Consider the following 27,978-nt stretch of genomic DNA (forward strand, 5'->3'; position numbering starts at 1 on the left):
GAAGCTTTATGGCCTCCTTTAAAAAAAAATATTTCATATACTATTTGGCACAGTCGTTTGATGTTTAACTTATTAAAAGGTGGGATACAGTCAGCGATCACGGCAGAAGGTAGTCCTCGCTGAAGTTGTCTTCCTGTGTATGTGCACAGCCGTGCTGCCTTCATTTGCCAGGAGCATCATGTCAAGACGAGTCATTCTTTGAGCAGTCATTTCAGTTGTTTCTTCCTGATTCTCCTCCACTGCCTGTCTACCCCCTGGGAACTCTCTTACAGAGACATCGGCCTAAATGTGAAGAAAACTTTGTCCAGAGCTACAAATTGTAGACTCCACCATACGTTGGAATCACTGACGTTTACCTTTAATGATCATCGGAGTTTCTAAATTATCTGGACGTCTCCTACTCAACTCACGGAAACTCCCCTATTATCTGGAACACGGACCTCGGTGAACAGGAGCATTGCGGTTCACCACTGGACGTTATTTCGGTAAGTAGCCTACCTGTGGTGTTACCAACCCATCATTTATTATTTAGAAACCTCACAATACCGATAACAGCTAAACTGGAAACGGACTTGATAAAGCCTTTCTTTCAACAGTCAGTGAAATGGTGAATGTTGTAGCTTTACTGTTGGTCTTGAAGAATACGTGTTCTTTCTCCACAATTTACAAACCACTGATTGTGTTTCATGGAGGATTTGTAAAAGTGCAATCATGTAATTCGAAAACGAAACTGGTTCCTATGCCTCCCGATTCTTTTTCTTTCTGTTAACAAACATGTAGACACATACAGAAGACAGGCTGATACAATAAATGTCAAATTATGATACTTATCAAGCCCTCAGGTTATGACATGAAATTCAAAAACAAAAACATCTTCAATAAATGTAAGCTCATCAAGGTCACCTAGTGAATCAATATAAATACATTGGGGGCTATAACCGTAAAGGTCTGGCCTCTGCTCTGTCTAGTTCCAGGAAAATAGTGAACTACAGTTTTAAGCGCAACAAGTGTGTAATAATTTGGCTACATAGATGGTAGTGTGGTTTTAAGAGACCCGTTTGAGGAACCCCCTGAGGAAAGATGTGCGTCTAGTGAGGGAGACCACTCAATTATGGACAAGGTCAGACGGAATGAAATGGAAAAGATGTGGCTAGATTTCAAAGGTGTACCTTAACAGCCATCTATTAACGTAATTTCTGAGAACTGTTGATATTTTACCAGCATACCATCGTTTTTTTTTTAAATGTTTTAACTTTGATTTGGGTCTCTTTATGTAGCCTATTTTAAAACTAAACTTGCTATATGAGTGGAAATAGATCAATCAAAAGGATGTACCTCTGCACAGAGGTTCACGTTCTTACTACACCTCCAATAATTTCAATGGCAAGAATTATTTATGGTTGTTTTTTTGGGGGGGGGCACAAGAATCTAAAGTACACCTTTAAAATCTTGCAGCGCATAAGTATATTGCTTCCATACACCACCAATACCATTTCTAGACTTCAGAAAACGCATGATGCGTCTAGACTTCAGAAAATGCATGATGCGCCCGCAAACAGATAGTCAAGGGGAAAAAAAGTCAACAGGTGATGCTTGACAGAATGCTCCTTGTATTTCTTACTCTGAGTTTTCCAACTTAAGTTTTGCATTCCAAAGCAACTGCATATTTGCAGTGAGGAAACAGTTCTAAAACAAAAAAAACAACATTTCCCATGTGTCATTTCAAAGGTTTCACACAATCAATGGTAGACAAGATCAGTTCAAAAACCGCACTGAGACCAATTCACTTCTGCGCCCTGCAAAGATTAAGCTCTATTTATTTCAAACCACAAAAGAGCAGAGAACATGATCGTTCTTCAAGCCAAAGTGGACAAGTCAACCTCAGCCCATCTCCACAAAGAACAAAAAGGAAACTGCTCTTAGGCTCGCAAAGAACTATGTTTGAGTCCTCAAGTGTCATTTCATGTGGGGGGTGGAGGAATCATTTTTCATTTTGGAGCAACTGACAGCTGGCAAGTCATCGCCGGATGTATCGATACAGCACATGTTGGTTTTCAGCTCAGTCCAGTCACATATCGATGAGGAATTTGCACAAGTCTGGGATGAAGACGATGCCATGTTAAATAGGGCTGGGTATCTGAGCGTGGCGAAAGGGAACAATGCACTCCCCTATACACTCTGGTGTCATAGTGGGTCCTGGGGGGGAGGTGTTTCCATGGAAACAGAGTCCGTTTCTCAAGCCTTCCTTGGCTAGGAACCATTCAAGAAAAAGAAAGAGAAAATAAAAACCAATTACCACAAATGCTAGGGGGAATGTTTGATATTATTTTATTGTTTTTCTTTTTTTCTTTTTCATAGCAATGGAAAAATATAACCTTGTACAAACGTCTCCGGGTCTCTTAGTTTTATTTTTAGACAAGCTTGGCGAGTGACCCTTCCCCAGCTAAGTGCAGCAAGAATTCAACATCAGGGGAAACTTGGGGGGGTAAAAAGAAAAAAAGAAAAGAAAAGAGAAAAGAAAAAAAACAATAGGGGGAAAAGCACATCAAGCCCAATTGACTGGTCTCACATTTTGGGTCAATTATAGGTTTTCTCCGCATTCCTTAAGGTGACAGTATTCTTTTTTTTTTGTTGCTTTATTAACTACTGCAACCGTCTAGAAAGGTTCCACTCTTTCTGCCCTGATCACCTTGACATGGATTTGGCACTCTTTTTTTGTTTGTTTGTTTTTTTCTTTAAAAAAAAAAAAAGAAAGAAAATCCAACTCATTCCCTCTCCTGCATTAAGAGTCAAGGAGACTAAGTGTAGCATGTTGAAGCTATAGTGCTTTAAATCGTCACACACACACACAGCTAGTGATCCCCCTGGGTGTTCCCAACGCGGTGCTAGAATATCAGGAGCAGGCTCTCCTGTCCCTTCACAGCACGCAGTCTTGCATCTTTCTTTTGGGCAACTATCGATTGGGACCAGCAACAAAGGGTCACTATACCTAGAAGCCCAAACTGAAGAGAACAACTTCAATGCCATTTTAAAAGAATGAAAAGGAAAATAAAATAATAAAAATAAAAAGCATACAGGGATAAACAAAAGACAGGTATTGGACATGTCTGATCTGATCGCAGGAAAAACAAACAAAAACCAAAAAAAAAAGAAAAAAAAAGAAGAGAACCCTTCTGCCAATTCGATCAAGTGCTGCAGATATTTGTTTCCTACGAACTTCTCTTTTACTCAAAAAGCAAAACTCCCAAAATATCAGCTTTGGAAATGCGACTCACTGAAATTTGCGTCAAGCTACTGTTTTATTATTATTTATTAATATTATTCATTTTAAGTTGAAGAAATGGGAGGGGGAAAGAAGAGACAGCAAATCTCTCCCTCACCATTCATACAAGAGACACACTCGATCACAATCCACGGCTTGATCTTGCCGTCAGCCGTCTTCACCTCCGGCAGTGAGCCCCGGCGTTGTGCCCTTCCCGGTGCCCACCGTTTGCATTTTGCCTAATGGTTAAGTCCCGATATGGATACGCTCGGATGAATGTCAGAATTTTTGGACCATTCCTGTTTCAAAGGCCGCCTCCGAGTATAGTGCTTGGTAAGAGTAGGGTAAAACAAGAAGTGCATGGGGAAAATGAAAAAAAATAAAAGAACCCAGAACAGATATGGTAGTCCTCAGAGCTGTCAAAGAGCAGAAAATAAGTCACGTCCTTCTGGTTTTTTTTTCCTCTTTTTTTTTGCAAAAAGAAACCACATTTTGGCAGTTTGTTAGGGTTTTTTGTTTTGTTTTTTCCTACTCGGGTAATCCTGTTGTTGGGACTAATAATCATTTGAATAGAGTCCTAGAGAACTAGCCAGCTACAGCAATCCGGTTTGGAGTCCATGTCATCAAGTCAAAGTTTAGTCCACAGGTCGCAGAGGGGGGAAACGGGGGCGGTCGTTTTTTTTGGGGGGGGGGGGGGGGGGGGGGGGTTGTGGGTAGGGGGCTCCACGGTTCTGCCGGCGACTGCTGGAATTGTACTCAGAAGGTGGTGTGATGTCGATCCTCACGCTCGCTCGCTCGCTCTCTTTCGCTCGCTCACGCTTTCTCTCTCGCTCTCGCTCGCTCTCTCTCTCTCTCGCACTCGCTCACACTCTCACTCATCTCAGCACACACTTCGTTCCTGCTTTCGCCCCAGCGGGCAAAAGACAGAAGAAATTCCAGTGGGGTGGTTTTTTTTCATTTATCATTGTGGATATTTTCTTCAACTTCCCCAACCAGCATCGAATCTGAAAAGGTAGGAGGAAAACAGAAAAGAACGATTAATTTCAATACCTCACACGTTCACTTACACATATTCCCAAAACACATGACAACATAATATACCTCACAGTCCATCCCAACATGTATTTTGAAGGGTTTACTGTTTGAATATGTTAATTTAACTGAAATGTAATACATAAAAATTGTTTTTGTTGGGTGCCGCAAAACCAGTGTCCAAAAGGGCAGCTCCGCTGCCTGCTGCACACTGGGTGAAAGAGACCCTGTTTGCTCTGTGACGACCTAAAATCCTGACATGCCAAAACTTAGAGCAGCAGGAGGACGAGTCGTCAGGGTATCACAGAATGTGCAGGCCGGTATAACACTCATAATGCCTACAACTGCATTTGTGCAATCAAGGAATAATCTCCGTTACTGGTCTAACATACATAGTCAGGAGTCCAAAAGTTACAGTACTGAAAGTAGAACATTCAAACCAAATATGTCTGAATGTTGGAGCATGTGACTGCAAGACTAATGTCTATGTGCACAGATAGTAAATTCACTATATAACAATACAACAGCTGAGAAGGGACATGCAGAGGGGTGAGACTCAGTCACTAAACCCAACTCAAACAAAGCACAAAAGGGTGTACACATGGGTGCGCATGCATAGATGTGTATTTGTGTGTGCGAGTGTGTGTGAGACGCACCAGGCCTGACTTTTGAGCTTGCGTAGCTCCTTGGTGGCCCAGGTGGCGAGGGTCTTGGTCTTGCTGGTCTTGGAGCGCCGGCCTTCGGTCAGCAGGTCGTTGATCTGGGGCCTCAGCTCCACCAGCTTCATCACGTCCTTACCGAAGGCTGTGCACAGGTCTCTGCCAGGACAGAACCAGCACACCGCGGGGTTAGTGGACATGCACACGCACGCACACACACACACACACACACACACACACACACACACACACACACACCACAACCATGCAGGCACACACGTGAACACACATTTTCATGTATCACACACTCATTCATGAACTTGAAGTCTCACAGAGAACCACATGATTTCTGGATTTTGTGCATTTCAAAAAAAAAAAAAAAAAACCACCTGTAACTTGACAAAAGGAGTTGCTGCAAGATGATTGAGAGTTCTGCATAAATCTGCCGATGTAGGGAAGTCTTTTCAAAGACCACAAGCGAGTGAATTCTGAACAGTCCTCTAACTAAAACACGTGTTTTAAGGTCATGGTCCTCCATATTCTGGGTCAAAAACAGGACAAACCTCCACACACACACACGTCTGGAATTTAAGGCCCTTGGGTTCTAAGTTTCCAAACATAGAGAAAGGGAATACTTAATAGGATCAGGCAGATAAGCCATCTTAACACACTCCTTCACACACACACACACACTCCTTCACGCAGTCCTGCCTCCAACACCTCCTGGTGCGGAGAAGCAGGTCACACACATCAGTCACTTCCTGCTCTAAAGAAACCGGTCTCCCCATCTCTCTCCCCCCCTCTCTTCCTCTCACACTCTCACACACACACACACACACACACACACACACACACACACACACACACTCACCCTATGAGGCCAGCAGCGTTGGCCACCACTCCATCTGAATGGTCCTCATCCTCTGCGATATGGTGGATGAAGGACAGGATGAACTCCACCCTGGGCTGCACCAGCATCACGTCAGCTGCGGGCCGACAGGAAGAGATGAGACACAGGAAGAGATGAGACACAGGAAGAGATGAGACACAGGAAGAGATGAGACACCGCCACTCAATGTCAACGATGTCAGGAGACACAGACACTCAATGTCAACGATGTCAGGAGACACAGACACTTAAGTCAACGATGTCAGGAGACACAGACACTTAATGTCAACAATGTCAGGAGACACAGACACTTAAGTCAACGATGTCAGGAGACAGACACTTAATGTCAACAATGTCAGGAGACACAGACACTTAAGTCAACGATGTCAGGAGACACCGCCACTCAATGTCAACAATGTCAGGAGACACAGACACTTAAGTCAACGATGTCAGGAGACAGACACTTAATGTCAACGATGTCAGGAGACAGACACTTAATGTCAACGATGTCAGGAGACAGACACTTAAGTCAACGATGTCAGGCGAGACACGCGGATACACAATTACTAATGTGGATTTCAAAAGATCCGTTTCAAACGTATTAATATCATTATAACCATACTAATTTTGGCCCAACAGGAAATGTTAAAACATGGGACTGTGGTTTGGCTAAGTGTCGGGTCCCGCAAAACCAGTGTCCAAAAGGGCAACCACGCTGCCTGCTGCACACTGGGTGAAAGAGACCCGATTTGCTCTGTGACGACCTAAAATCCTGGACATGCCAAAGCTTAGAGCAGCAGGAGGACGAGTCGTCAGGGTATCACAAAGAATGTGTAGGTCGGTATAACACTCATAATGCCTACAACTGCACATAATGATCGCACAATCAAGCACACACACTTAAACGTGCTGATAATCTCCGTTACCGGTCTAACGTTCAAAAAGGTGTGAAAACAAAATACTTGATGCTGAGCAACGGAGTATAAATATTTATATACCGGGCCCCTCATGGTCTGCAGGGAGAGCCAAATGGAGGCTTGACATGTGGCATTCAACTGCACACAACTTTCACGGTGCCTTAAGAGCTTAAATGGCAAGTTTAACGAACTAATAATAACCACAAATAATTACTAACTAATAACTCATTCATTCAAAATAACCCAACGCCCTAAGGCTGTAGCTGGGCTTCAGACACACACACACACACACACACACACACACACACACACTGCTCTCAGTCCCCAGGTGAGACGACAGGAGGCTGGAGGAGGCCCATGACCAGTGGCGTACTTACGGTGTACATTCTCCTGGTCTCCCTTCAGGCCTTGGATGATGCCGGTGTACGCCTCCAGGCAGCCTTCCCTCAGCTCGTTCAGGTAGTCCACCATGTCGTAGTCCGTCTGACGGAGGGAGGGAAGAAACACATCGAGTACACGGATTAGGTTGAACAACACGGCCATGACCACTGCCAACCATGCAACAGTGACGGTGAGGGAGACTACTGACAGTGGGCAAACTGCAGGGAGTACACAGCATCAGGTCCGTTTCATAAGTGCTGCTACACACCTGTTGGTACTGAACTATCATAACGGGATAGCGGCATGCGCGTGTTATCGGCTACGTTCAAGTTGTCATGTTAACCTATAAATAGACTTAGCATAGAGAATAGCAAATCGATTGTTTAACCGGCTGGCCGCTAACCACAGACTGGCCGCTACACGGTGCAGCTACGCTAAAGGGCAATAGGTTAGTGGTTGTCAATTTCGACACATGGCTGAAATGGAGCACAAAACCCATTTTATTACTTTGTTGTCCTTGTGTGCATGTGTCGGGTCCCGCAAAACCAGTGTCCAAAAGGGCAGCCACGCTGCCTGCTGCACACTGAGTGAAAGAGACCCTGTTTGCTCTGTGACGACCTAAAATCCTGACATGCCAAAGCTTAGAGCAGCAGGAGGAACGGTCGTCAGGAGGAGAGGAGAGGGGAGGGGAGGGATGTTGGAGGAGCAGCGTAAGCAGAGGTGGGACCCAGACACTGAGCAGACAGAGCAGACGGAAGTAACCGCAAGAAGAAAGGCAGAGAGGGGGCGGCGGGAGAGGGAATCAAAGTGCCGGTTCCTGAGTACCTCAAAGTTCTAGCTGCAAACTCTGGCTTTCGCCAATTATAATTAAAATGGCTTCAAAAGTGTTTGAGGTAGGGACAGATACAAGATGGGAAGAACAGAAGGTCTACACCTGGAACTACCCTAACCTCTGCACTGTCTGGAACTACTCTAACCTCTGCACTGTCTGGAACTACTTTAACCTCTGCACTGTCTGGAACTACTAACCTCTGCACTGACTAGAACTACTCTAACCTCTGCACTGACTAGAACTACTAACCTCTGCACTGTCTGGAACTACTAACCTCTGCACTGACTAGAACTACTCTAACCTCTGCACTGTCTGGAACTACTAACCTCTGCACTGACTGGAACTACTAACCTCTGCACTGACTAGAACTACTCTAACCTCTGCACTGTCTAGAACTACTAACCTCTGCACTGACTAGAACTACTCTAACCTCTGCACTGTCTGGAACTACTAACCTCTGCACTGACTAGAACTACTCTAACCTCTGCACTGACTAGAACTACCCTAACCTCTGCACTGACTAGAACTACCCTAACCTCTGCACTGTCTGGACCCTACTTTAACTGCTGCACTGACTAGAACTACTCTAACCTCTGCACTGACTAGAACCGAAAGTACCCAGATCAGCACAAGGACAGACAGAGAGACAGAGACAGAGAGAGACAGAGAGAGTGTTAACAACGCAGGCACAACTGTAGGTAGAGGGGGGCTTCACCTTGTCCACCTGGGCTTGAGAGGCCTGCTGGAGGGTATCCAGCACGATGTCCAGGTACTTCTTGAACTCTCCGCCGATGGCCAGAGCAATGTCGCCGAACGCAGACAGAATCTGGGGCTTCACCGACCTGTGTACATTCTCATTCTAAGGGAGGGGAGAGGACCAAACACAAAGCAAAACACAGTTTCATCATTGTTCTTGTTCAACTGGCAGCACAGTTTTCTAGTTTGAAGTGTCAACGATGTCAGGCGAGACACGCAGATACACAATTACTAATGTGGATTTCAAAAGATCCGTTTCAAACGTATTAATATCATTATAACCATACTAATTTTGGCCTAACAGGAAATGTTAAAACATGGGACTGATTTGGCTAAGTGTCGGGTCCCGCAAAACCAGTGTCCAAAAGGGCAGCCACGCTGCCTGCTGCACACCGGGTGAAAGAGACCCTGTTTGCTCTGTGACGACCTAAAATCCTGACATGCCAAAGCTTAGAGCAGCAGGAGGACGAGTCGTCAGGGTATCACAGAATGTGCAGGTCGGTACAACTGCACATAATGATCGCACAATCAAGGACACACACTTAAACTTGCTGATAATCTCCATTACTGGTCTAACGTTCAAAAAGGTGTGAAAACAAAATACTTGATGCCGAGATGTATATTTGTATACTGGGTCCCTCGTGGTCTGCAGGGTAGGGGAGGGAGAGCCAAATGGAGGCTTGACATGTGGCATTCAACTGCACACATAACTTGCACGGTGCCTTAAGAGCTTAATGGCAAGTTTAACAAACTAATAAGAACTACAAATAATTACTAACTAATAACTCATTCATTCAAAATAACCCAACGCCCTAAGGCTGTAGCTGGGCTTCAGTCACACACACACACACACACACACACACACACACACACACTCTGCTCTCAGTCCCCAGGTGAGACGAGGAGAGGTTTCATCCTTTTTGAGAGATATTGCAGTGTCAGATGAATATCAGATATTGCAAGATCCGACCAAACCCAAGCACACTATAGTTTAGCGTCACACACACTAAACACACACAGGTCACGGTTGAAGGTATAGGGGTCAACGGTGAGAGGTCAAAGGTGACTCACCCCCAGGTTCTCCAGCAGCAGTTGCATCATCTCGTCACAGTAAGGCAAAATATTGGTCATCAGGGCCCGGCACAAGTCGCACACCAGCCCCACCGCGGCCAGACACACCTGTGGAGACATGGTATGGGTGAGAGCGAGTGTGTGTGTGTGTGTGTGTGTGTGTGTGTGAACGAGCAAGAGTGAGGGATCGGCACAAGTCTCACACACAAATCAAACCAAAGCAGCCAGATGCACCTACATTGGGACAAGCAGGAGAGTGAGTGTGTGTGAGTGCGTGTGTGTGTATTGAAGTGAAAATGTGAAAAAAATAAAATAAAAATGGTTTCTTTAGTGTTTGTGTGTGCAACGGTCACAATGACTGAAAACAGAAAAAGGAATTGTGGGCAAAGACAGCAATCCTGTGTGTGTGTGTGTGTGTGTGTGTGTGTGTGAGACAGCTGCTAAAGCTTCCATAGCATCCTGCCCTCCCTGCTGTGTTCAACATGTAGCAGCTGTGTGTGTGTGGTCTGAGGTCACCACAGGACAAGGAAGGTCTGGCATGAGGGCGATCACTGCTTTGAATATAAAAGGTTTGAATAATATTTCTGAATATGAATACTGGAGGAGTACTACACTTCTATATGTATGGTTTTATTATGCAAGTGACCACATGTAACCATTTCAAAATGGAAAGAACATGTTGAATGTATATGTTGAATTTCCAATACATAGAGGAGATGTATAGGGAGAGATATAGATATAGAACTAAAAGGAGCTCCAGCTAGGAGAAGGAGGACTAGTTCTCAGTTTACGTTTTATGGTCCACGGCCTGGCCTTTTAACAGGGTGAAGTGTGTGTGTGTGTGTGTGTGTGTCATGATGAGGGGGTTGCGACACTAACCTGGTACTCTGCGTAGTTCTTGAGTCCAATACCTAAGAAAGGCTTGAAGGCATCCATGTATTTTAAAAAGTCACTGCCCAGAACTACGAGAGAAAACACACACACACACACAGACAAGGATAAGGATAAGGCCATTAAAGTCCATTAATCATAGAACATTAAGACTCATACCAAGACCATCATACTGTATGTGTGTGTGTGTGTGTGTGTGTGTGTGTCAGAATGACACACACCAACATTAAGGCATAGCGAGAAATATCTCACTGTCAGTGTGTTTATGGATGACCATCACTAAGATCATATTTCAAAGCAGGTATGCAGGGCTAATAAAGTGGCCGCCATGCTGTGCATGTCTGTGGGTGTCTGTCATCTTCATACCAGCATGCGGTTGGCAAGGAAATCCCTTTTTGTGCCCCTTGAGAGTCAACCAGTGCAAGTCTGGGACTAATGTGTTAGCCTCAGTGTGTGCTGCTGTGAGGGCCACTACAAGCATTATGAAGCACGGTGTGTGTGTGTGTGTGTGTGTGTGTGTGTTGCAAGAAGTGTGTGTGTGTGTGTGTGCATGGCTGGTGTGGCAAATATGAGAGACGCCATAAGTACATTCTTCGGAATCCCAAGTGTGTGTGTGTGTGTGTGTGTGTGTGTGCATGTGCGTGTCTGTGAGAGATAGACACTGCCATGAGTGTCCTCCTGAACCCCAAGTGAGTGAGTGTGTGTGTGTGTGAGAGAGAGAAAAAGAGACACACACCCTCCACTAGCGTGCTGACAGCCATGAGTGCGTCCTCCTGGACTCCTCCTGATCCGGCCGTGCTCTGGAACATCCGCAGCAGAGACGCCATCACCACGTCCGAGATCTGAAGAGCATCCTGGTGCTGAACCTTCCTCAACACGTTCTGGAGAGAGGACGGAAGGGGGGGAACCAGAGAAAGAAAAAAGGAATAGATAGGATAGGAGAGTGATGTATGATAGAGGAGAGGAGGAGAGAGTGGTGGATGGCAGGAACAGGGAGGAGAGGGGAGGAAAATTGGAATGAGTGAAAAAAAGTTCCTTCTCCAAGCTTTCCATAAGACATCTACATTGAAGCTCCATGTCTGGCTTCAGTTTCTCCCCCTCAGGTCTCAGATAAATGTGATTGGTTTATACATCACTGGGTCAGCGTGGTGCATGATTTCTCCTCATAGACCAGACGTTACCTGCTCATTACTTCCCCAAGGGACGTCACTTTCAGGTAAGGGTACTCAAATACAATGTAATGTTAAACGTAACATTAAAAAACCCTAATGGTGTGGACACACACACACACACACACACACCTGTAGAGTAGCGCAGAGGAGTGACTGAAGGTCATTGAACTGGATTCTGTCGGATGTGCTCTGGATGTGAGACTGGGAGAAAGAAGAGGAAGCTTAGCACTTCTAGAACATTAGAATACATGTTAACAGTAGAATGTAAATGTTGCACATATGAGACGTCATCGAGTAGCTAAGTGCAATTAACTGAATAAATGTGTACAATGTCCCCATATATGCAAGGCCATGTTGTTAATTAGACTGACGTAGTAATGTCTGGTAAAATATGTTGTCGTTGGCCAATGTTTTAACTTTGTCTTTCCTGCCCCCTCCCCTTTCGCCCTGTTTTTAGCACAACCCTCCGTGCTGATTGGTGGAAAGCTCACCTCCATCTGCAGGACCTGCTGCAGCCTCTCCATGATGACCAGCGTGGTCTTCTGCACGGCGGGGTAGCAGTCCTTGGCGCTGTTCTTCACGATCTCCATCAGGGCCTCGTAGGCAGCGCTGCGGAGGTTGTTCTGGTGCCCGTCTGGTCTGAGGAGGGAGAGTAGCGAGAGGGGAGACAAGGTGAAGGTGAGCTACCGTTTATAGATGTGTGTGCCAACCCAAGCCGTTTTTGCGGTTGCCGGTTTTCGATTTCTAACTCAATACTGGACCGATTTCGATCGCCAATTGTCCTCAGGGATACTGAGAGCAGCAGATCAGTCCTCTCTTGTTTCTCTCCCCCCGTGTCTCTTATATACACATTATCCCTTGGCATCGCAAAGCAAAGCTTCACCATCCAAAACCAGTGGAAGGTCACATTTTTATAGTCCATGTATTGAAGCCCCAGTTACGAAGGAAGAATGTCACAAACGAAGATCTAAAATGAAGGACAAATATTCTCATCGGGGCCTTTAACAGCAAAGACCTATTTCTAATTTGTCTGCATCCACATTCATGTCATTGTAGGTCTCAGAAACGGTGTGAAAGTTATGCATCAGAGCTTCAGAGTGGTGCATGAGTTATCATCACAGACCAGACATGTTCGTTTCACTCCCCAGCTCTCACTGCAGGATGCAGCCGCTTACCCTCCCTATCAGTTTCAGTATATATATTACTCCTGTAGGCAAAACATTCACCCAACATTCTCTCTCCTTCCCCCCCCCCCCCCACAGGATACACAGTAAAATAAAGTGTTGCAGTTGCTATGGAGATAACCATCAGAGAGTTGCTGTTGCTGGGGTCGAAACCACAATTGGTGAGAGGTCTTTTTTTTTTTTTTTTATAAAATAATAAAATGCTCACGCAAGATCTACCATAAAAGAACATTATTCTTCAGTGCGAGCGAGTGAGCGAGCCTCACCTGTCAGTGGTCTCCAGAAGCTTCTGGACGATGAGCTCAAAGGAGGAGGACAGGCAGTAGGTGGCGGGCTCCTCCTGCTCCTCCGCCGCGTCCGTGGCCTCGTACGCTGCCTCCGCCAGACTGGAGAACGCCTGCAAGGCATGATGGGAAGGCATGCAGTCAAGGGGCTGAACGCAGGCGGTTAAGAGAACGCATAACAAGCGACCGGAGAGCTTGACGTGTTCAAAGTCAAAGTAGGAACGTAGCTAAAGTTCTCTTAAAGACGAGTTCCCTTACAGCCAAAGGTGGAATGACAAAAGTCTACAGCTACTCACATAACTACAGTAATCAGTGCATTCTCAGACTAGAACAGAAACTGTGTGACATGTAGGTCTCAGAAAGTGTTTCGGTTTATGCATCATCGTATCAGAGTGGTGCATGATTTCTCTTCATAGACCAGTGCCATGTGTGTGTGTGTGTGTATGTATTTGTAGTTGGTGGGTTGCATGCGCGCGCACACCCACACACACACACACACACACACACACGAGAGTGTGTAACGTAAGATAAGGCTGCCTGCTCCTCACCCAGCAGACGTTGGAGGCGACCCTGGGCTCCGCCCCCAGCCCCTCGATCAGGCACCCCAGCAGGGGGGCCAAGTACACCTCGTTGATGGCCGCCTCTGGGAGCAGCTCACAGATGCGCCCCACCGTCCAGGCCGTGGTGTCCCTCACAACCACACTGGGGTCCTTCATCAGCTCGATCAGGGTGGGCATAGCCTGGAGCGAAAGAAGGGGGGGCATGAGTGAAGAGGCAAGACTATAGATGACAGGTGCTGTACGGTTCTCAGACACTACAGGTAGGGACACACTGGTTACACAGCTTGGATTCAGGGTTGGCCTGATGGTCCTCACAGACCTAGCGCCATCTACAGGCCACCCTTTTAAAAGCAGCCCTACCTTCACTTTGACCATTTTAGCATTGACACCAGAAACAGCCCCCATGCCCAAACCAGTTAATGTTATTAGCCTTGTCCAGTTAATTAACACCACATCTCAATTGGCCTGCAACTCAACCAAACATCCAACTTAAATAACTTTATTTTAACTACCTTTCTTTGCTTCTTAGGTCACTCCATTTCTCTCCATTTACCTCCACCATCTGTACGTACATACGAGACGCAGGTAGACATAAGGGTGAGCTGGTAAGCGGTGTGTACCTGGATGACGAGGGGCTTGAGCTGGTTGAGTTCGGGGCCCTCCAGGATGGAGCCGAAGGCCATGACGGAGGCGTCGCGGTAGCGCCAGTCGGGGTGCTTGATGTGCTCCTTGATGAAGGGCAGCACGTGGGGCACCACGTCATCCTCGCAACAGGTGGCCAGCAGCATCAGGCACACGCCCGCCGCCTTGCACGGGTTCCAGTCGTCATCGTCGTCATTCTCGTCCTGACAGACAAGAGGCGGTCAAAATCACATGGAGGAAAGCACAGACATTTCAGTTTTATACTTTCACAGGTTCCAGCAGTAGTTATTCTACTCCCGCACATAAGGAGGGGCATCGTTCTTAAATGTGGTATGAATGAACAAACTCTTAAAAACACATAAAATAAAAAAATCACATGTTTATGCTACTTATATAACATTTCTGCTATTCTTACGTGGTTAGTTTTAGCAGGCACCATAAATTAAGGAAGAACACCCCTCACACACATCTCAAGCGAGCCCAATGTTATAAGCTTTCCTCAAGAGCGTGTCCCACTGTGACACAGCTAAGCACAAGCAGCTGCGGGAAGTGTGTCAGTGTGCTAATTGAAGGCCAATTACCCCAGACCATAATTGGAGAGATTTACGATAGGAAGGGGGAAAAGGGCTTCTGCACACTGAGGAACTAGAACATTTCACCAATGCAGGAGACAAAGCGTGCGAGTGTCCGAATTTATATCAAAAATGTGTTAAATTATTTCTTCAGCAGTACATCACATTATTGATTAGAAGTACTATGAAGCTGGAGGAGAATTATTTTCCTTTCTTTTTTTTTTTTAACATCATGGCTGCAACCTTAAACCATTAAAAAAGTGCTGAAGGCCATCTTCCTACAAAAAATGCAAAGCCGGCAGTGACAACTTCCTCTTCAACAGGCTTCCACTACTTGCCGTGCGCACATGCACGCACACGCACTTTTGAACATGGGCCTCGGACATTGTGCACATTTCAAACCCCATTCTGAGCAACAGACCTGCAGCTGATGCAGTTCCTGCTTATTCACAAAAAACATTTTTCAAATACTCTGAATTGGTGAGGGGGGATTTAGAATACCACCAAGCCAATGGATAGCATGTGTATGGTCCCCTGCAAACTACGGGGGGGGCTTCCAATCAGGGTAGCACCCTCTTACAACAGCTTAATAAAATAAATAAAATAAAATAAAGACATTCCTGCCTGGTCAGTACACAACGTCCTTGGCTACAACCATTCAAACCAAACTGCTGCTATTCTTTCCTGCACAATGACTGATAGGCGCAGGCCTGGGGTTGCCATGGCAAGGCCCAGAATCTGATGAGGCTTCAACAGGAGTAATCAAGCCAAAGGTGTTCAGAAAGATGTGCAAAGAGCTGCTCTCCTTTGCCTACATACCAGGTAACGACTACTAACATCCAACATCCCTCAAATGCTCCCACCAAAATGTGTTCAGTGGGGTTCCACTTCTATATTTGCATGCAGGTTACACAGTACTACCACTGAGAGCTGGGCTGCCATACCTGCTTGGTCAGGGTCTGGGTGAGGATGGGCACCAGGTACTGCAGCGCCCCTTTGGCGTAGAACTTGCTTGTGTGCTCAGGGGGGCGCCCCTGTTCCGACGCCTGGGGGGGGAAAGAATGGATGAACAAATCAGGTAGAGAATTAAACGAGCATTTATTTGACACGCACACACTAGGAACAGTGAGCAGTAAAATTCAACTTCTCCTACACTAGGAGCAGGGAGCACGCACACACCACACACACACACACACACACACACACACACACTAGGAGCAGGGAGCATGCACACGCGCGCGCACACACACACACACACACACACACACACACACACACACACACACTAGGAGCAGGGAGCACGCCGCACACACGCACACACACACACACACACACACACACACAGTGGGCAGGGGTAGAGCAGTTGGGGCTTAAGTGCTGTGGGTGTTGAGGGAGGGTGAACTGTTAATGCATTTCCCCCGCCCGCATTCTTCCTGCCCATCCAGGAGATCGACGCCATTTATGAATTAGTCATTCTGCAACTGACTTGTTTCGTGAAGTCTGTATGTACAAAAAGTAACACCTCACTAATCCTGACCGCAACATTACACTACTTCCCCATCAGACTTATCCGATGGTAGATGTCTAAGGAGAACGCCACACAAAGGACCTGAGTGAACAAGTGTTCCATCTACTGAAGTAGAATTAAGCTACACATCGGGTCCAAAAAAAACAGTATTGAGCACCTCTTCAAGAGGGATGTCAAAACTAGATCTGAGCCATTTTCAGTCTTCCTAGTAATAAGAGAAACCCTAACCTTCACACAGACAGACAGACAGACAGACAGACAGACAGACAGACAGGACAGACAGGACAGACTCCACTGCTAGACAGACAGACAGGACAGACAGACAGGACAGACAGACTCCACTGCTCGACAGACAGACCCACCCACCTCTGTTGCTTCGATGGCCAGGTCCATCTCCTCGTCGCACACGTTGGACCAGAACTCGATTCCTTGTAAGGCAACTTCATCGATGTCACTTTTCATGGCTTCTATTGTGATCTGTGAATGGATGAATGCAGACAGTTGGCTACTCCAGTTTCATGCGCTCATTAGACGCACAATTATTTTGGGGCGGAGCAGGACACAGATGTGCAGCGCTACCATACAACTTCATACACTCAAGATATATACACATATTGCTTTATAGAATTGAAATCAGCCTATTCCTACAGCGTGCCTGGGTTACGGCCACTAAACATAGAGGGGAAATGACAGCATGTACCACACTTGTACTAAGGACATGTGTCAGATAATAGACTACTATATAAGGCACATCCAGATAAAACAGTTTTCTGCTACTAAAACATGGCAGAGCTACCACCAGGGTAATATAGGGTTTTATTTCCAAAGGGTATATGGAAAATACAGAAGCCTTACATGACCAAGTCACTCTAGGTTAGTGGCCACTACATGGATATTATTAATATTGATATAATTAATATTTAAAATATGATTAATATTGATATACAACACACGTGTATTCAGACACAGACAACCCCAATGAGTTATGGAGGCCTGACACACACACACACACACACACACACACACACACACACACACACACACACACACACACACACACACACACACACACACACACACACACACACACAGTGATACTCACAGCAAACAGAGCAGGACCCATGTACGTCTCCATGTACTGATAGTACAGCGACATGATTTTCACCAGGTTCTGTAAGGCAGCCACCCGTACCTGCAGAGGGATCACATTTGCACAGCACGGATTAATATTTCAGATACCATTAATCACAAGGGGTCTGTTTAAGAGTGGGCTTCAACCTTCTAAAGGCAGCAGGAGGGGCAATTTACTAATAACCTGACGGAAGGAGTTATTGACTTTATTTTTTGGTTTCAGAACAGTCTTTGCTGCTTTATGTGTTACGAGACTTCAAGTGGTTTTGAAGGTTCCATTACTTCATTCAACAACAAGGGCGCTTGTGAATGGCAGGAGTTAGACAGTTGAGAGGGAACACGCTTGAAGGTACTTACTCTGTTGTCTGGGCACTGCGTCGCTTCACAGACGACCTGCATTATAAAATGTCGCTCCGTCTGAAACACAGAAAAAAAGCTGCACGTGAGCACTGCTCCAGTTGAAAGAGAACAAGCAAACGAGATAAAAAGACAACCACTGCAAAATACAATGGATGGGAACAGTGCAACACTGAAGAGAGGGAAGAAAGCTCTTCCTGAAAGCCTAGATCAATGCAGAAACTGTTAAAGGGTAACCTACATATAAAGAGAGAGAGAGACCTCTCCTTGAGCATCCTACTGAAAATCCACCAAGAATTTCTACATGTTGCTATTTGACATGTTGCATTTTGCCTGGTGCTCGTGAAACAGAAAACTACATTTCCCAAGACAATGAATGTCAGCGTGCACACACACACACACTAAACTTAGCCCGGGGCCTCCCATGCAATGCGGCCCAGGCAGTCTGCACGGGCTTGAGGAATGGACCCCGGCTCAGTAATGTGCCGCAGAGAGACAGCAGATCTCCCAACTGCCCCACATAAAGAGGCCCGGAATATTCTCCACACTGCAACAAGCAGTGCAGCGGGCGCATTATGAAGGTCATGGGATACTTTCGAACACCACCTCTGCATCGACCAGCTAGGGAATAAAAGGCTCTTAAATGGGAAGGGGGGGGGGGGGGGGGGGGCGCGCTATCCCTCCACAGAATGGGCCATTTACAGTACCATTCAGTCAGGTTAGAGTGGGGGAGAGTAACACTTCTTCAGGGCTACAGAGCTGCGCTTAGCAGACAGTGCCAAACAGGATGCTAAACATTAATGGGTGCTCAAGAGGGTAGTTATGCTGCGTTCCGATTATGTCGGAAGTCAGAGCTTGGAATGATGTTGTACTGGAATGCAGTCAACTCGGATGTGACAAGTCAGAAACCAACCATTGTTGACGATCACTAGCAATACCAGTTGATGCATTATGTGGCATTTTGCGCATTGAAACACCGTAGCGACATGTCAGCTGATGGAAGTTGGACAGTGTTTTATGTACGGAGTGATTTAAATGGTAATGAAAAATAAAGACAGAAGTGCTGATGAACAGTACGTCAGCTTTCACTTCTGTTGATCCGCGGAGCACCCATCTTGGATTCTGAAGTTAGGGTTTACTCTACCAGTTGGAGATCTAACTTTAGGGGGCGTTCCAGTTGAAATAGAATGAACCATTACAATGTCTAAACTGCCTTGATGAATCGGAAGAAATAACCCAAGGCTCACAAAATAAGATGTTACACATTAATGGACACTCAAGGTTGTATTTCTCCATACGTCAGATGGTTATGGGGGCCAAGCCTGGTGAACTGCATTGAGCATTACTCACAACATCCAAGTCGCCACGATGTTTTCGATGAAATTATGGGGGACGCATACCTCTTTATCGAAGTTGGCTTTGGTGAACTCCAGCGAGTTGAGCAGGGCGTTGGTGGCGGCGAGCTTCACGTTGTTGCTGGGCTCCTCCTTGCGCATGCCCTGGATGATGGCGGTCAGGATCTGGTTGGCGCTCTCCTGGAGCTGCTCGGGGTCCTGAAGGAACAGCAGGAAGCGACCAATCACAAGGGGGGAAGAGATTACAGAATCAGAAGGGGGCGGGACGGATTTAAGGTTACAGAGCTTCCTGTTCCGCTTGAGACCAAACACTTGTTGCTATGGATACATGTAAGTAATGTCCTTTTCTTCTCTTAACCTGTAAGAATTACAGTTTCACTTCTTTTCAGATTATTTTATATATACAGAAGTTAGAATTACAAGATGGGCATTATAGTTTTTGCAGAGCCTATTTTATGGAGTTTCAATTTAAAATCAAACACAATGTACCCATTTTACAAGTAATCATTCCACTGGTGCATAGCTGTGTCTGTGTGCGTGTCTGTCTGAAAAATGTACAGATGGCTGCATGATGTGATGAGTCATCCATAAGGATCTTGCCCTGGCCTCATCCGTTAACGCCACTGACATAACAGCCCGGACTCCATATACCTGAAGCCCTAATGAGTGAGCGTCAGCGTCAAGGCTACACATACCCGTCCAATGTTCTAGAGCTCATTCTAATTAACAAAGTCAGTAAAGCATGCTGCATCTTCATGCAACAGAACACCTTCAATATTAAGGAAAACATGTCTATTCTAAGAGTTGTCCGATCTATAAAAATGATTTATCTTATTATTTATCATTTTATTGTTTATATTGTGCAAGTGACTGAATAAAAGCGTTTGCCAAACAACCAAAACCACCCCATAAATGATCCCATCCCAGTTAAAACTGAATAGCTTCAACAACTGTTGAGCTGAAGTTCAGGCCTGGAGACCATTTGGGCTCCAATTAGTGCTATATAAATAAACAAAACAGAACAATTGGTGCTACATAAACAAACTAAATTGAATTGAACCGAGTTGACGTACGATGTCCTGGCAGATGTATCCGATGGCCTCCAGGGTGGACTCCTTCATGTGCTCTGTGCTGCTGGGGTCCGTCACATTGGCCACCAGCTGGGGGATGAGCTCGGGCCACTGGTTGACCGGGATCTCGGCGCAGGCGATGCCCGCCACGCACTGGGACGCCGAGCTGGGCCGGTACGTCTCCGTGCCCAGGGTCTGCAGCACCTGGAGGGGTGGAGGGGGAGAGGGGAGGGGGGGTCAATAGGATGATTAAGAAGAGGAAGCAAGAAAGGAGAGACAGATGGAGGAAGGGAGAAATGGATGTTCAGAGGAAGAGGGACAGAAGATAACGTTCATAATTGGAAATAATAAAAAAAGGAAAGGAGAAACAGGGGTTGGGGGGGTTAGATCTTGCCCACAGACGTTAAGAACCCCACAGACGTTAAGAACCCCACAGACGTTAAGAACCCCACAGACGTTTAGAACCCCAGGCTTCAATGGGCTGCAGCGTCAGCATTCCAGCCATCTGCACGAGCACTTACAAGCTCATCGCCACAAAGACTACAGACAGGCGACACAAACATGAGGGGGATGCTAGCACTGCGCTATTTACGAACAAGGGGTGAGATCTCGCTGAAGTAGACAGGAGCTAAATATCTTCTACAGAGAGAGCGAGAGAGAGAGAGAGAAAGGGAGAAAGAGTCTAAACTAAACAGACAGGAGAAGAGTGGGTGAAGGAGGAATACCTACAGCAACACATGTTTTATGTCACATGAAGATATGAAATATGTGCGGGGAGGACGGCGGTTTCAGAAGACAGTTCAGCTTATAGAAGGCAGACACTGCGGGAGCGGCCAGTTTTAAAGCTCATTTAGTCTGCCTCTTCAGCCAAGTATTATCCCTTAACACACTGGGGACTGAAATACAACAACACACCGAGAGAGGGGGAGAGAGAAAGAGGAGGAAGAAAAAAAAGAGCAAGAGAGAAAGAAAGAAAGTAAAATCACACCACCACACAACAGCAAAGGGAAAACAAATCAGAGGGCGAGCGTGCCCGGGGGGGGGGGGGTGAGAGGAGCCGCCTACGTAGTTCTTGATCTCCCGGCGGGCGTTGGCATCGATGGCCAGCCATCTCTGCTGATAGCGCGTCTTCACTTCCGGGTCCTTTGAGGTCAGCGAGTTCTTCACCTGCAGCCCGGAGGCTACTCGAGCTACCTGTGTGTTTCCAGGGTTGGCCAAGACCTTCGACAGCTCCACCAGGAATGTCGGCTAGAACCAGGAGAGAGAGAGAGAGAGAGAGAGAGAGAGAGAGAGAGAGAGAGAGAGAGAGAGAGAGAGAGAGAGAGAGAGAGAGAGAGAGAGAGAGAGAGAGAGATATGTGAGACTAATTTCAATAACACACCCAGGGTAGCTGTGCTATCCATCTGCTGAGGCAGACTGTTTATGCCAAAGGAAACCATAACACCACACACCAAAGCTTATTCCAGGGGATACTGCAGGCATCGAGTTTCGTTACAGTTATATATATAAAAAAAAAATCAATGCCTTAATGTGGAACAGTTCGTCCTTCTAGATCAGATTTCACCTCCACTTCACTTCCACCAGTTTCCATAGTTTCCGAGAAGTGGGGATGAGATGCTGAGGGTGAGCACAGCACAAGGCTGCTTGTGGCATCTTAGACCCAAGTAACAGCCAAGTTAAAACAGCACCAGAACGCAACGCAGGACTAGGGATGGGAATCAAGAACCCGGTCCAAATTGTCAGACCCATCAGAATTGTGTACCGCTGAGGTCATCAATTCCTTTTAGAGATGCCGGCGTGTTTTTTTCTTCTGACAGTTGCACATTGCACAAACTCCTGAAGTCAAACTCTGCTCCCTGACTGACCAAGCTGACGCTGTGTGCTTCAGCGCGGAGGCCTGCAGCCTAAGGCTAAACCCACACTGGCCTGCACTAACTAGCATCTTCCTTGCCGATGTGCGGTCGCTGGGGAACATGCTGGACGAACTTCACATCAGGACCCTCACAGATGATTCATGGCTCATAGACTGTAGTTTTCATGTTCTTGGTCAACCTCTACTCCCCTCCCTGTATCAGCTGACCCAGTTCTCCGGAGGTGGAGGAGACACACGGCCCCTGCGGTCAGATCTTGCCCACATCTATATGTGTGTTCTTGTGTCCTCCACCCGATCTGAGGGTGTTCTCCACAGCTGGAGACACCAGTAGCCCAGAGGGTTCTAGGGTTCTTCCCAGAGAATACAGACATGCCCATTTTTCAAGCAGAAGAATTGTTGACCGGAAGAGCCAGTTTTATATTTAGTTCAAGCTTATTCCCTTTTGAAAAGAATTGTAAGTTATTCAAATGCCTATTTCAAAGATGTTTTTCAGTCAATTAGTTTTATATTTGTTTCCAAGTTATATCCTTTTAATAAGAGGAGCATTGTAATTTATTTGAGACTGCGCTGATGCCGAAAACCTGTGCAGGCCTACTTTTTTTTTTACTTTTCTAAGGGAATCGATAAAGAATCGGACCCATAAGAAAAATATCAACTGGCATTAGTATCAATAAAATCTCATCAATTCCCTTCCCTACACAGGCCTGTATACTGGCTGGCCTAATAACCAGTCCTTCTGTGGGACAAAGTGCACCTGCAAATTGTAAGTTACTATAAAGCGCCCGCGGGATGAACGAATGTACATATTCTGTACAGGTTAGTGGCAAGGCACAGCACACATACCCTGCGCTAATGCACGGATGCTACTGATGAACCTAAGTTGCTGTAGCAGGTGCATTATGTGCTATATGGTTGCAACTAAATACTGTAGGATGGAGAGGATTCAGCGGCGGTAAAAGCTGCATTGTGCAGAGCCGCTGGCCTCCCCAGTCTGTCCAAGACCAAAGAGCAGAAGGGACATTGATATGATTACGGCTTAGGGAATTAAATGGATTTAGAGTGTGTGTGTGTGGGGGGGGGGGGGGGGGGGGGTCGTCACTGAATGTGATATAATTACAGTTTATTGTGTAAAACCTGTGACATCAAGTCATGCAAATTCACTCTGTCCGCATTTACAGAAATCTAGCCTGATAATCTTGATTAATCTGACCTAATAATGCCAACGTGAAGAGTAGCATCACTTATGTGCTTCTGTGTAAAGGCTTTCAAAGTTGTAAATAGTATGTGAGAATGACAGTCTTAAACATGCAGACAAGTCAATGATACTTCATGCCAATGCAAGTGTTATCTATTTAGACCATTCTTTGGACTATTTAGACAATGCCAATGCAAGCGTTATCTATTTAGACCATTCTTTGGACTATTTAGACAATGCCAATGCAAGCGTTATCTATTTAGACCATTCTTTGGACTATTTAGACAATGCCAATGCAAGCGTTAAATGTTTAGACCATTCTTTGGACTATTTAGACAATGCCAATGCAAGTGTTAAATGTTTAGACCATTCTTTGGACTATTTAGACAATGCCAATGCAAGTGTTAAATGTTTAGACCATTCTTTGGACTATTTAGACAATGCCAATGCAAGTGTTAAATGTTTAGACCATTCTTTGGACTATTTAGACAATGCCAATGCAAGTGTTAAATGTTTAGACCATTCTTTGGACTATTTAGACAATGCCAATGCAAGTGTTAAATGTTTAGACCATTCTCCAACTTCTACCTGCCAGGGCATGCCCATCATTATCCCAATTTCTCTGAGGTAAAAAAAAAATCAAGACAAAATTAATTGTCTACCCCTCTTTGCCGCAGATTTCCTGTGACGCCGTCCTGTTTGGGCAAGAGTGTGATGAGTGCCTGTCTACCTACCAAATACCCGTCACCTCACATCACCCTCAAAACAAAAAAAAGGACCCAAAGGCTTTGTCAGTGATAAAGAATCATAATTGTACATTGCAAATATTGGTTTTAAACAAGAGAATCAACATGTGACAAGTGAAGTAAGGGCTGGTCAATGCCCGTTAATTCACTTCAGTGCCAACAGCAGACAAAGCTGGCCCTTAACATCAGCAAAAAACTGCTGAATATGAGGTTAGTAATAGACAAGGGATACTGCGCTTGATTGAAGTGGCGTCACTGATTACAGAGCAAGCGCTGAGTACTATGGATAGTTAAGTCAGGGTCAATGGGCTTCTGGGGCGTGCCCTTGTGAACTGATTTCTACTTCAACTAGAGAAAGTGGAGTTTAAAATGTTGTTACAGTCACTGCTCGGTACCAAGAACAAAAAGAAAAGGACTCTGCAATTCTGAACTGAAACTACTCTCGTTTGTCTTTGAATTGCAAAATATTTGTACAATTAAATCACCACTTCATCGTGTACTTTACATATGGTAATTCATTTGATAATGTATATTGGCAGTCAATGGTTCGTCACCTACAAGCTATATGGACAAGGAAGACTTCAGTGTTTAACGCTAGAACTTGTCAGTCTGAGATTCCTGAACGAGATGCACCCCACTGATCGTCTGCTGCATTAAAAAAAAAAATCGATACCTTCACAAATACCTTAAATAAAACCTATGGGATACAAAATGCAAGTTACGGCCTGTGGCCAACTCGTCGCGCAAGTATAGGTCGAGCCAGGTTATGCATGTTTCTCTAAGCTCAAATCCAGATGACGTTTAACGAGATCTCGGTGGGAGACACACGGTAATATGGGTGTAGCTGGCTATCGTGGGCCGCTAACGCAAGCTCTTCATTCATTCCAGCCAGCCGCGGTGTGACGCTGCCATCATGTAGTGGGAACCGGAGAAAGGGCCCAGACAGACGCCGAGTGCTTCCGACCGGTTCCACCAATGCATTTCTGGCGCCAGAGTTCGATAGATGTGACCAGCCAGCCAAATGAACATTGCCAATAAGGCAAAAATGCAACAAATAGCTTCCCACTTACCAAATTTTCAATTGCCGCCTGCTCCAGAAACTTCTGTGCCGCTTCCAGCTCATTTCGATCTGTAAAATATGTGAGGAGAGAACACGTTACCCTCTCAGAGCGCCAGTAACTTAACGTATCCTAGCAGTATGCATGGCTACACGACGCGTTGGTGCTATGGAATCCCATGCTGGCTACCAAACGATAGCCCGAGGTCGCTTGCGTTTAACGTTACCTGTACCAAGTACAAATTGCTCTTGTGGAAATGAGCTTCATCAATTCAGCCAGCTAACGTTACACTGCACTCTTCAATAGTTCAAGTAAAACATATGCATGTTGCATTTTAAAGTTAACTATTAAGAAAAGGTTTGAACTTTTCATATACTACCACTTACTAACCAAGAGGCGCGCAACCACGCTAACTTTGCGTAATAGATAGCTAGTACGCTAAGAGTTAGCACTCTAACGATGCTACCTTAATGCCCGACCAGCAATGTGACAATTAGCCGGCTTGAACAGCTACACTGAACTCAACGACTCAAACTCAAGAGTTTAGTACACACATCAATGCAACATAAAAGGTCTTAAAACTTCAGACAAGAACAGTATTATGTTTTAAGATACGTGGCAAAATAATAAAATAATGACTGCTCCTATAATGGTGGCCTATTCAAAATGTTCCCACCACCTTAAGTTCAAGCTTGTCAGCAAGCTAGCGAGTGGCTAAGTTACATTAAGTTATCCTAGCTGCCTAGCCATCCTGGCTAGCGGCGTTAGCCATCAAAGCCAGCTTGGTCGACCATACCTAGCTAACCAGAGCCATCTAACCACACACACCAGTCGGCATTCTTTATTTGATGGCAGACATTCTTTATTTGATGGCACTGTATTGTAAGTGAGAGAGTCACATTGCCTTAACGGCACGAATAATGCCATTACTTATTAGTTCACATGGACGTGATGCATCCACGGACAAGTTCGCCAACAAACGTGTTTCGCTAGCTAGCATGCACACCCAGATGCCGCATCCGCTAAATGAACAGGCCTGATGTTAGCCGCCTTGCTAGCAAGACATTCCCCTCCCTCTTTTTGAATTACAACTTTTTGTACGTGAACAAAATTCACCACAAATATGACAAGTTACCAACGCCTTACACCCACACCCAACATGCAGATGATGCCAAAATTAACTAAAATCTGTCGTATAATCACCTGGAGACACAGTTTTTTCGAGGATTGTTATCAGCTCCATTCTGTCCCAGCCACTCTTCACAGAAGTAGTCGCTAGCTGGCTAGTTCGATTGCCGCGCACAACTCAAACCGGATTATATTTCTTCAGTGTTCAACCGATGTGCCAAAAAAGTAAGCAACGTTAAGCAGTGGCGAGAGAGGAAACAACACAAACGCCCAATATTCCACAGCTGTTGGGTTTACACTGACGACGCACTATTTTTAATAGCTTAAGGTAAAAGGTCTCTAAGCAGCAATGCTGCTTGTTCTCATCCTGTGTTGTCGGGAGGGAAAGGGCCGCGCTAGACTCCCGCGGAAGGATATCACGCGCCGTCGCAGTAGCAGAAAAACCTCCTCCCTTTGTGCGCGCCCCCGCACTTAAAGACTAGTTCACGGGCACAGACCATACGGAGCACAGGGCAGGTTACAGATGTAACAATGACGTTGTCACAGGTGATTTATTTTTGAAATTCACAAAGACATGAACTTTGCTCGGGGTGGTTTTGTTGCAGACATATTGAATAGCTTGTACTCAAAGTTGTATTGATTTGATGAAGTCGGCCTAGGCCCACAACTCTTAACCCTCAATTGACTCACTTTACGTAGGCTAAACTTCTCGTCACACCCCACAAACTGACATCACTAGTTTAGTTTTGTTTTTCTTTTCCCCATCTGTTTAATTTATCAGTGTAGTGGTGGCAGAAGACTAGACTGGTAATATAGAAACTTGAACACAGAGATGTCCGATTTTGTTGGCCAGTTTCATACACCTACAGGCAATTAGACATTTGCAAGACATTAAAGTAGGCTAATGTTTCTATGTTAACTGGCAATTGTGGCCTCTATTTATATATTAAGGGCAGACACTTGAATCTGACTACATAATCACATAAAATGTTACTATTTGACTTGATCTTAATTTAATATGATGACTTCTGTAATAACAAATACTGTGTATACTGTAAGGTATAATTATTTTAAACACGTTGGTGGCTTTTGATCAATTCTTCAGTCAGTTGATACCAGTCACACTATCATATACATGTGACACAAGGTGGCTTCCAACACAAGGCGATCTTTTATGCCTGCTCCTCACATAACCCTGAGCCTTGTTTGATCTCTATAAATCCGAAGTGATTAAAAAGTTACTTCAATCGATCCCACCCAACCAAAGACCCTGCAATGACATCTGATCATTCACAATTTTGCTGATTTGGTCAGTGAGGGAATAACTTTGCCCTTTCCTCAAATGATTGCCATTGTAAGTCGCTTTGGATAAAAGCGTCTGCTAAATGACTAAATGTAAAAATGTAAATGTATTCAATCTCTGGCAAAACTATG

General features: G+C 45.4%; 1 protein-coding gene and 4 non-coding genes across 6 annotated transcripts; all 5 read right to left on the reverse strand.

Moving 5' to 3' along the window:
• Positions 1-3,962: 3,962 nt before the first annotated feature.
• kpnb1 (karyopherin (importin) beta 1) lies at positions 3,963-26,977 on the reverse strand. Of its 2 annotated transcripts, none has more exons than XM_031564335.2 (22): positions 26,620-26,977; positions 25,429-25,487; positions 21,610-21,792; positions 20,548-20,748; positions 19,520-19,672; positions 18,120-18,179; positions 17,734-17,823; positions 16,998-17,108; positions 16,048-16,149; positions 14,510-14,734; positions 13,878-14,069; positions 13,312-13,442; positions 12,353-12,500; positions 11,991-12,062; positions 11,426-11,570; positions 10,678-10,760; positions 9,799-9,906; positions 8,687-8,830; positions 7,136-7,241; positions 5,825-5,939; positions 4,961-5,112; positions 3,963-4,266 (listed from the first exon to the last, which is right to left on the reverse strand). In XM_031564335.2, exons 1-22 carry the CDS (start codon positions 26,657-26,659, stop codon positions 4,217-4,219), a joined length of 2,670 nt encoding a protein of 889 aa, XP_031420195.1. In that variant the 5' UTR covers positions 26,660-26,977; the 3' UTR covers positions 3,963-4,216. The 2 variants fall into 2 exon arrangements, with proteins under 2 accessions (XP_031420195.1, XP_031420203.1); XM_031564343.2 differs by having other exon boundaries at positions 4,219-4,266; positions 4,951-5,112.
• On the reverse strand, positions 4,448-4,590 carry LOC116222736. The gene has a single exon (XR_004164766.1). It is a non-coding gene; the product is annotated as a small nucleolar RNA SNORA79 (small nucleolar RNA).
• On the reverse strand, positions 6,513-6,656 carry LOC116222734. Its single transcript, XR_004164764.1, has one exon. It is a non-coding gene; the product is annotated as a small nucleolar RNA SNORA79 (small nucleolar RNA).
• LOC116222733 lies at positions 7,665-7,807 on the reverse strand. The gene has a single exon (XR_004164762.1). It is a non-coding gene; the product is annotated as a small nucleolar RNA SNORA79 (small nucleolar RNA).
• On the reverse strand, positions 9,062-9,204 carry LOC116222735. Its single transcript, XR_004164765.1, has one exon. It is a non-coding gene; the product is annotated as a small nucleolar RNA SNORA79 (small nucleolar RNA).
• Positions 26,978-27,978: the final 1,001 nt, after the last annotated feature.

The sequence above is a fragment of the Clupea harengus genome, chromosome 1 (genome assembly GCF_900700415.2).
Source record: "Clupea harengus chromosome 1, Ch_v2.0.2, whole genome shotgun sequence".
Classification (NCBI taxonomy): Eukaryota; Metazoa; Chordata; class Actinopteri; order Clupeiformes; family Clupeidae; genus Clupea; species Clupea harengus.

What these genes read in the sequence shown, in the direction of transcription:
- kpnb1 (XM_031564335.2), bottom strand. Translation starts at nt 26,659, where the DNA reads ATGGAGCTGATAACAATCCTCGAAAAAACTGTGTCTCCAG. An exon ending in CCCAGACCCTGACCAAGCAG is followed by an intron (nt 14,735 to 16,047) that starts GTATGGCAGCCC and finishes CTTGTCTGTCAG; the next exon opens with GACGAGAATGACGACGATGA. An exon ending in TGCTGCTGGAGAACCTGGGG is followed by an intron (nt 8,831 to 9,798) that starts GTGAGTCACCTT and finishes CCCCTCCCTTAG; the next exon opens with AATGAGAATGTACACAGGTC.